Source organism: Lycium barbarum, chromosome 11 (genome assembly GCF_019175385.1).
Source record: "Lycium barbarum isolate Lr01 chromosome 11, ASM1917538v2, whole genome shotgun sequence".
Lineage (NCBI taxonomy): Eukaryota > Viridiplantae > Streptophyta > Magnoliopsida > Solanales > Solanaceae > Lycium > Lycium barbarum.
In genome coordinates, this window is record NC_083347.1 from 1,679,958 (window position 1) to 1,689,364 (window position 9,407).

At 31.5% G+C, this 9,407-nt stretch overlaps 1 protein-coding gene across 1 annotated transcript; it reads right to left on the reverse strand.

Moving 5' to 3' along the window:
- Positions 1 to 3,249: 3,249 nt before the first annotated feature.
- Positions 3,250 to 7,527, reverse strand: LOC132618753 (E3 ubiquitin protein ligase RIE1-like). The gene is made up of 3 exons (XM_060333753.1): positions 6,159 to 7,527; positions 4,509 to 4,872; positions 3,250 to 3,770 (listed from the first exon to the last, which is right to left on the reverse strand). Exons 1-3 carry the CDS (start codon positions 6,632 to 6,634, stop codon positions 3,624 to 3,626), a joined length of 987 nt encoding a protein of 328 aa, XP_060189736.1. The 5' UTR covers positions 6,635 to 7,527; the 3' UTR covers positions 3,250 to 3,623.
- Between the last annotated feature and the right edge of the window lie 1,880 nt (positions 7,528 to 9,407).

Genomic DNA, 9,407 nt, shown 5'->3' on the forward strand with positions numbered 1-9,407 from the left:
ATGCCTCTCAAATGGTGGCCCAAATGTTTGATATTAGGCCCACCCATGTTTGCCAGCTGTCAAATAGTACTTGTAAACATTGATATTTTCGATTACAATCTAATGATGTCGATGAAAGTCTCTAACGTAATTATAAATTATTTGATTCATAAATAAAGTTATATCGGGAGATTAAGGATGTTGTGCAGAGGATGACACTGCTCCTTTCTTAATAAGAGGCTTCGGGTTTGAGTCTTAGGTATGAAAAAAATTGATAGGGAGCCCTTTCCTTGAATGAGCTTTAAGGGCACGCGAATCCGAATTAGTTGGGCTTCGATGCAGGTACCGAACACCGGATGAAAAACAAAAGAAATATCGATGAAAGTTCCTAAGGCGATTAGGGATTTATTTCGGCTCATAAGTTATGTTTAAAGTATACTACAAGATTATAATATTAGGATTAATGTTCTTTGAATTATAATTAAGTGCATATAATCTTTTTATGAATATTTAGTTTTTTTCGTTAAAAATGAAATAGATTTAGTATCATGAGTTTTTAAGTTGGATAGAGGTTTGCTTACAAGTTTGTTAAGAAAAAAGAAAGAGTGATATTTTAGTCTTTTAAGTGCTTTATGCAAGAATTCTAATCTCGATATTAAATTTTCATGTTGAATTTGGTATATAATAACACCATAATTGTAGTATAAAATAGTTACGATACTTGATTTCATCAATGTGTTTAACACATCCGCGTACTACTCTTATACCGAAAAACAAATCCAACCAAATGTGGAATAAAATTGCCTCTAAATTTGTCCCAAAATTATTTCTCTAATCCAAATAACAGAGAACCCGTTATTGTTAGTTCAATTCTATTTAATTTTCACAATAATGTTACAAATTAGCACAAAATATAGAAGAATAAAATTCAGAATCGTTGAAAACACAACAACTCGGGATAAGATATGAGTTTTTTTTTATCATTAGATATTCGAAAACGTATTAATCCGACTAATTCAAATTTATATTGCATAAGATTTATTTAAGGAAGCTAGGTATTTCAATATTCATATTATCCGAACCCCACATATTTAATTAAGAAAAAAAATATCTCATCCATTCTACCGCAATCTAAAATTATGACCATATATAGTATTCGAAATTGGTCATGGAGGTAAGCAATAATACAAAATGTACCCAACAGTACAAACAAAATTGCAAAAAAAAAAAAAAAAAACAAAAGGGACCAGAAAAGTTAAAAATAGAAAAAGTACAAAAATTAAGATGGGCTAGAGGGAGTAGTATTTGAGAAAAGCCCATTCGTTTAAGGGAGAATGACGTATGTATACATAATTCTAGGGTATATTTACAAAATATAACGATACTTTTCAGTTTATAAAATATACCAATAGATTTCTTATAAATATATATGAAAATTTTTGCTCAAAGCTTAAAATTTTCGCTCAAATTTTGTTCATGAAATGTGTATATCTCACTCAAGGCTTGAAAACTTCGCTCAATTTTTTGTGTATGAAAATTGTAAGACAAGACTTAAAAATTTCGCTCAAAATTTTGTGTATGCAAACTGTATGAAATATGTCTATCTCGCTCAAGATTTAGAATTCTCACATTTTTCGTGTATGAAAACTGTATGAAATAGGTATATAACTGTGTATAAAAACAAAGATTTTTTGGAAATTTAATATAACTACAATAACATTGTATACAACTTTCATACAAATTTAATATAATTTGAATCTCGCTTCGAAATTGGGATGCAATTTAATACAACTACAACAACATTGTATACAACTTTCATATAATATCACTACAAATTTTTCTTCTTGTTAAATGTACAAAGCAAGAAAGTAGATCAAGAAAAAGAGTAGCTATCGATTCGGGAGAAGGAGGTGAACAATCAACAATAGCTTCTTGCTGGGAAAAGCTCCTTGAGAGCAGTCATGCTGAATTAATCCCAAAATTTAAAGTTCCTCCACCTAAACTCGATTTCTGAGCCGTGTAAGAGCAGTCATGGCAAACATCAATACAATTTTAATCTATCTATTATGTTGGAGCATCTTCATCGACTCCCCAATCTGTCACAATACCATCCAGTCTCGTCAACTCGAATTCATCTGGACTAACGAAACACAATCTTCCACTATTTTATTTTTTAATCACACCACCAGATCTTCACTAAGAGTTCCGCTCTTACCAACAACAACCTCTGCGAGTGTCTTGTGAACTCTCCACTCCGACCCTCTAAAAATCAGTCTTAAAAGATGACCTAGCAAACATAATCGAACCAGATCTGTAGCATGAAGAATAAGGGGGAAGGGAAGGGCGTTTCCAAATCTGTGGCGTGAAGGAGAAGGGGAAGAGATGCGCTTTTAATTTTCTAGAGACGGCTCTATTATAAAGAATGGAAAAAGGGGAAAGAGAAGGGCGGCTTTTTATTTTTCCAGATCTGGTATGTTTTATAATTTTATTGGTATTTTTGTAAATAAGGAAAAGTATCATTATATTTTGTAATATAAAATCTTAAGTAGTATTTTTAGGTCATTTTCCCTTCGTTTAATCATCCATCGTAAGGAAGTAGGCCAGAGTAACTGATAAAGTATTGGGAAAATGGTCCAACATTATTTTGTGTATTATATTTTGCAAAATGGCTACAACATTTCATTCCATCAGAAAGATGTGAAGTGACATGATGTGAGTCTTATTGTTGTTCCAATCTTGAGAATAAAACGAAATATATGGTCTTTTTTGTTGGGCAAAGGTCGAAAATTGAAGTCAATCATGCCCTCTTCGTTACAAAATTGACACACATTTACTTTGTGATTACGAAATGATTTAATTTTACCATTTTTACTAGCGAAACCATTAGAAAATATGAATAGTCAAGAGTCTTACATGTTATATTTCTTTACAAAATGACCAAGCGTTGACATGATGAACAATGAGTCATAACCAAGCTATGAGTGTCCGAAATCTGGTCTTTCAGTTATTTGTATTTCTGGGCATTCAAACATAGTTCTGTTAATTTTAATTGTGACAGAAAATAGTTTGTGACTTTATTGTTAGATGGGTAATCCAGTGTATTTAATGTGATAAAAAATAATCTTATAGTTTTACTATTATAGTGATTAAGATCAGTGTTTGTACATGAAACTGTTAAGTAGCAGCTAAGTAGCTATTTGCATATTGAGATCACTAGGAGAAAATCACACAACAAAAAAAGTACCCCAAATTTCTATTTTGCTTTGAGAATCCTTTATTAAGAGCTATTGATTTCTACATTCATACTGGTACTCATACAAAAAGAGATACAATTTTTTTTTTTTTTTTGAGAATGGTAATGTTAGAGATACAAAGTAATATTAGGGAGAGTTAAATAATAATATCTCCCCATAAAGAAAAAACAACACTTCAGCCCATCAACTTCTCTTGATTCGTCCAAATGCTCACTTCAATAGCAGCATAGTTACTGGTGAACTATAATTTACAAAAACTTTTGCTCACTCTAGTAACTATGTGTTACATTGCAATTTATCTTGAACTTTTTTTTAAAGAAAATTATGAAAAAAATTAAAAGGAAAATGCAGTATCAATACTCTGATCATGAGCTTAATTTCTTGCATTTTTTACCTCTCCAATTCTTGTTTACAAAGAGGACAACAAGAGAGAATTTTGAGCCATTGATCCACACACTTGAGATGGAATATATGAGAACAAGGCAATTGTCTGATTTCTTCTTTGTCTTTGTATTTAGCCAAACAGATACAACATTCCTGTTATGCAACAAACTCGAGATTAATTTCACGTATAGTCACTGAATTTTATCTACTTAATCAGTAAAATCACATAACTACTTTGTCATATCAATGTAACTAGATTTTACCTATTATAACAGTAAAGTAAAATATCGAAATTATTTTTTGTGATATAAAAATAATTGAACGCGTGTGAATTGCTCAAAATATATAAATGACCGGAGAGTCAAATTATTGGCACTGGGTCATCTTCTTTTCTCCAAGGGTGTTTTGGTATGACTCAAAATATTTTTTGAAAAATGGTTTTCATAAAATAAGTCATTTTCTCGTTTCATGTTGTTAGAAAATAATTTTTAAGGAAAAATATTTTCTGCCAAAAAAGAAAAACGACTACCCTCACTTTTAAGCTGAAGTAAATTTATTTTACAATTATTTCAACTCTTAACTTCATATCAGCGCTTTAATTAATTTAACATTCTTATCTACCTTTAATACTCAAAAAAAAAAATCATCAAAACACAATCCGCTTTGCTAATATTATTATCCATCTTTTAAAAATATTTTTTTCAGAAATAGTTTCAACTCTCCTACCAAACACTGGAAAAAATCTTCCACAAAAATATTTTTCAGAAAACAAGTCATATTTCAGAAAACATTTTCTAGAAAAAACTTTCCGTCATGCCAAACACACGCTCTTTTTACTATTTTTTTCCTTCTCTAATTCAAGGTGTTTAATCAAGAAGTTAGATCACTTACAGCATTTTCATTATCCATAGCAGAACTTTTAATCTCCTCTTTATTTTCCTTGTAATTCCAGCTAGGCAAATTGGAGAGTTGTTCATCAGATGCACCTTTATCAACAGATCCCATGTTCATGTTGTAGCCCAGAAGGCTACTCAAAATTGGCACACAACAACACAACAGTACAAATAATATGAAGGGGAAAGAGTAGGTGACAGCATTCCAAGCTAGTAGTGATATGCAGAGCACATGAAGTTTAGGAGCATGATGAAATGATCCAAATCTTGAACCAAATACCCAAACATTCCCCATCACAAACCATATGGCAAAGAATAGCTCTATACATGTCCTGCATCTTTCCATCCTGGGCGACAACACCCTGAAAAGAATTTTTTACACTATCAGATCGCAATATTACGGGTAACTTGTTCATGTCTGGTACGAGATTAGTCACCCGAAAAATAAGATAGTTTAAGAGTGTGTTTGGTACGAGGGAAAATGGTTTCCACGGCAAATGATTTCTTACAAAATATGTGGTTTTCTTACTTATTTTTCTTTGTGTTTGACAAACAAGAAGAAAATGTTGTCCCAAGAAAATTTATGATAATTTAAGCAAACAAGATGGGTGTTCTGATGGGGGTTGGTGGTCGGGGGAGTGGGAAGTGGGGTCGAGGGTGAGGTGTTGGGCGTAGGGAGGAGACAATCAGCGCGGAATGCCACTTGTTTCCCTACTCACTCAAAGGAGGTCATTTTCCTAATTCTTAAAGAACTTATTTTCCTACGGAAATGTTTTTCAAAACATCTAGACCAATCAAACATGAGAAAAATAAAAAATATTTTCTGGAAAATGTTTTCCTCCCTACCAAACACATTCTAATATCCTGCAACAAAAGGTTAACGTATGTTGATAGCGTAAAAGTACTTTATGTTATCAGTATATATAAGTTAAATCCTAGAAAGAATCCACATTTTCTTTATAATATTCTATCCTGAATAACAGTGTTCTATGCAAATTCTTAAAAATGCACTTTGTAGGGGTAAATTGAATTAATTGGCATCTAGTTTATGCATAAAAGTATAAGTTCCTTAGTATATCATTGTATAATGAAGGAGAAAGAAACATTTTGAGACAATTCATTTCTTGTAGACAATTTAATATATAAGAAGAAATGCAGCATGGTCCAAAGTCAAAATCAGTTGTTGGTACTAGAATTCTTTCTTGCTTCACATAGAATGCTTATTGATTAAGTATACTTATTTACTTTTAGAAGACCTTGTGAGACGAATAGAAAAAGAAAACTTAAGTTAGCAGTTTAGAGAAACTATAGATTAGCGTAGTAGTTTTTTATTTGTTACACATGTTGAAAAATCTAAAAGTGAGACCTATCAAACTCTTTCATTCATGTCAACACACGCACAAGAAAAAAAGCATTTGAAATGTTCCATTTCAAAAAAGTATTCATTATTTGGAAACTACCCAAAGTAGAAATCATGGCATTAAACCTCAAGTGCACAAATAACAATGAAAATTAGTTGATTTAACTTCTATACGATATATCAGGTCACCTAAAAAAATAATTACACGCCACTTTTCATAAAACCAAGAATCAGTTACCAGAAAAGCGAAGCAAGTTAATTTTTATGGTGTCAGTGTATATAGGTTACCTTGATTCGTCGTGGCTTATTTGCTGCTCAATATCAGAATTTGCAGCAGAATCATCTGTTTGCCTGACATATAATGCCCAATATCTCCAATAAAGCAGAACCAAACTAATGACACAACCAAAACCATATCCAAAAACCCAAATCCTCATTGGCCAAACAGGCCTTTCCTTTTTGGAAACAACCAATGTATATGCTGTTGCAATTATCTGGACACTTAAAGCTATACACTCCATCATCATCCAAGTCACTGAATTAAATGGATTTGAGCCAAGTTGTGATCTTGAACTATTTTGGTAATGAAATACTCTTCTTAAGAAACTGAAAATCCTTGATCTTGATACTCTAATTGCCATTCTAATCAAGAATGAAGAAGAAGAAGAAGGTGTTCTTCTTACATCAAGATCCATTCTTTCTGGAACAATAATCCTAGGACTATTACACAATGAGTCTGTTGTAATAAAGTAACGGCTATTCATGATTGGAAATAATGACACCACTACAGGATTTGTCAATAGGGAGAAATTTCCAGGAACTTTCAACTTTTTACTAATATGTCATCAGTAATAATACCTTTGAAATAAGGCATGTAGGCCTGCCCCTTTTGTAGGTGATTTACTAGTGAGGTGAAGAAAAGAGTGGATCAATCAAAGGAGTACCACGAGCCCTTTGCCCCACCTCTCTAACCAGCTTGCGTGGTTCACCAGTTTCTAAGTTTAGACTAAAAGAGTGATTAAGTCGATACAGTGGTGACCTTGCTTGCAAGAAGAAGCAAAACTGACCCAATTCAACCTATTTCACAACCCAAGTTTCAATCTTTAAAAATGGTTTTTGCATGCAAAAATTTCAACAAAAAAGTTCCCACCTTTAAGTGAAGAAAAGGGTGGAGCAATCAAGGTGTACTACGAGCCCTCGGGCCCCACGTATCTAACCAGCTCGTATGGTTCATCACTGACACGAAAAGAGTGATTCAGTCGGTACAGAGCTGCTATCGCAAAGAGAAGCACAATCTCCCCAACTCAACCTATTTCATAACTCAAGTATTAATATTTAAATTTCAAGAACTTCAACAAAAAATTAAAGTTCCCACCTTTAAAAAAGTGAACAAGATGGGAAATTAGAATAGAGAACAGAGAAATGAAAGTGGGAATAAAAAGGAGGGAATAAGAAGAGAAATAGGTTATGGGGTTGAACAAACATGACAGATGGAGGGTGAAGTTTTGGTTCAGATGGTGACCAAAAATCAAACAGTCCCTATTGCTTTGATTTCAAGTGAATTTTTACAGAACTACTATAACCGTTGGCCTAACTTCCTCAGATGATTTTGGCTTCTTTTTATCTTTTTGTTTATTTAGGAAGAAGCAAAGTATGTAAGATGAAAGCAGTGTGGGGTTCTTGAAATACACATTACTCTTTGAATTAGAACATCAGCAAAGATATTCTATTTTTTTTTTCTTTTTCTGATGTTAACATTGAGTCAATCCCATTTTAAGATATTATTTTGGATATATAAGTAATTAAAATTTTTGAATAATGGCGGGTACAGCAGCTAATCGGTTGCTGAGGCTAGCAGTTGGCCACCTAATCAAAACCAGCAGCAAAAGCAAGAGAAAATGATCAAATTGGTCCTTAATGTATGACTTTGGTTCTATTTGGTCCTTAATGTATAAATCGGATGGAAATGGTTCTTAATGTATTTTAAGAAATGGTCCGTTTAGTCCTAATCCATATAAGTAAAGGCAATTGCTACTTTTGTTGTCAAAACTAACGGAGGCCCTCGGCATGTGAGTAATTAAACTCAAAACGAAGGTGTCTATCATTCAATCCGATTTCAGAAACCACATTAAATACCCTAATACTAACTTGAAAGAGCCATGGAGAAAATTTTCTTGCATGCGACTAATTCCTTGGTTTGATCTTTATACGGAAAGATATTGTTTGCTGAGAAAGTGATTTTCTCGTATTTGGGGCTGCTCCAAGAAGAATATGAAAAATCTAGGCTTTTGTTATGTGTGTATCATGTGGGTTCTATTTATGTAGACGATAAAAGGATTTGGTATCGTTAGTTATAAAGCTTAGGACCAACTTGGTCACTATCTTTTATGCATTAAGAACCATCTCTATTATACTAGTGTTATTTGGCCCTTGCTGAGCCCAAGCCCTAACTACATTAAAATTATATTTTACAACCTTTTTTGTTTGTTTTTTTCCTACTCTTATTTTTTATTTTTTATAACACCATATTTTAGTTGTAAAGGTAGTTCGAACAATTTCATAATGTTTCTAAAATATTTAATCATATAAAAAATTTTGTAAGTTAGAAAACAACATTTATCTTAGAGTATACTTAGCTTCCTTTTTATTTTCAAACAAATGCATGCACCAAAGTTCTTCCTCTTTTTATTATACTGAAATTTTGGGGTTAAAGTTTTTAATGATTCAAATTGAGTTTTACCTTGTGTTGGATTAACTTTTTTTTTTCTCAATTAAACTTATATTGACTAACCCATTTTTGGGAAAAAATAAAAGATTTACGGTATTCCAATAATATAAAAAATAATTGATGTTACAAATTGCTGTATAATGGCGTTAATGAAGTTACCTTATAAATAAAAATACATTTAAAATTAAATAAATAAAAGTATTGATATGACGAAATACTTTTGTAGACGTTCATTCAAATTAAATCATACAAAAGAAACTGAAAACTGAATGAAATTTTTTCTTTTCTTATTTTAATCTGTCCTTTTCCTTAAAAAAAAACATGTTAAGAAATGGTGTATTTTTTTTTTAATTTAATTTATTTTTTAAAGAAATTTATATTGTAATTTCTCAAAACTATGTAATTACTTTTCTAAAATATTTTTAGCTATATATAAAAATAATTTTTAATTTAATAATTAAGCATGTACTAAGGTAGAAAGAGAATGTCACGATAACTTTTTTACTTGTCTATAATAAATTTTATAGGAAAATAATAATTTGAAATAAGTTTAATAATCATTTCCACCTAAAAGAAAGACAACAAACCTTTTGATCAATTTTAAATTTGGTTGAATAAATAGATTTTTTGTGGTGTCACTATCACCTTTTCCACATCATCACTCCTTGTACCATTAAAAAAGCCCACATAATTATTCAAATTTATCAAAATAGGTGAGAACTTGCAAGGTAATTAAAACTTCCAATTAGGGGTAAAATGGATAAAAACATTTAAATTTGGTTGAAAAATAGATTTTTGTAGTGTCACTA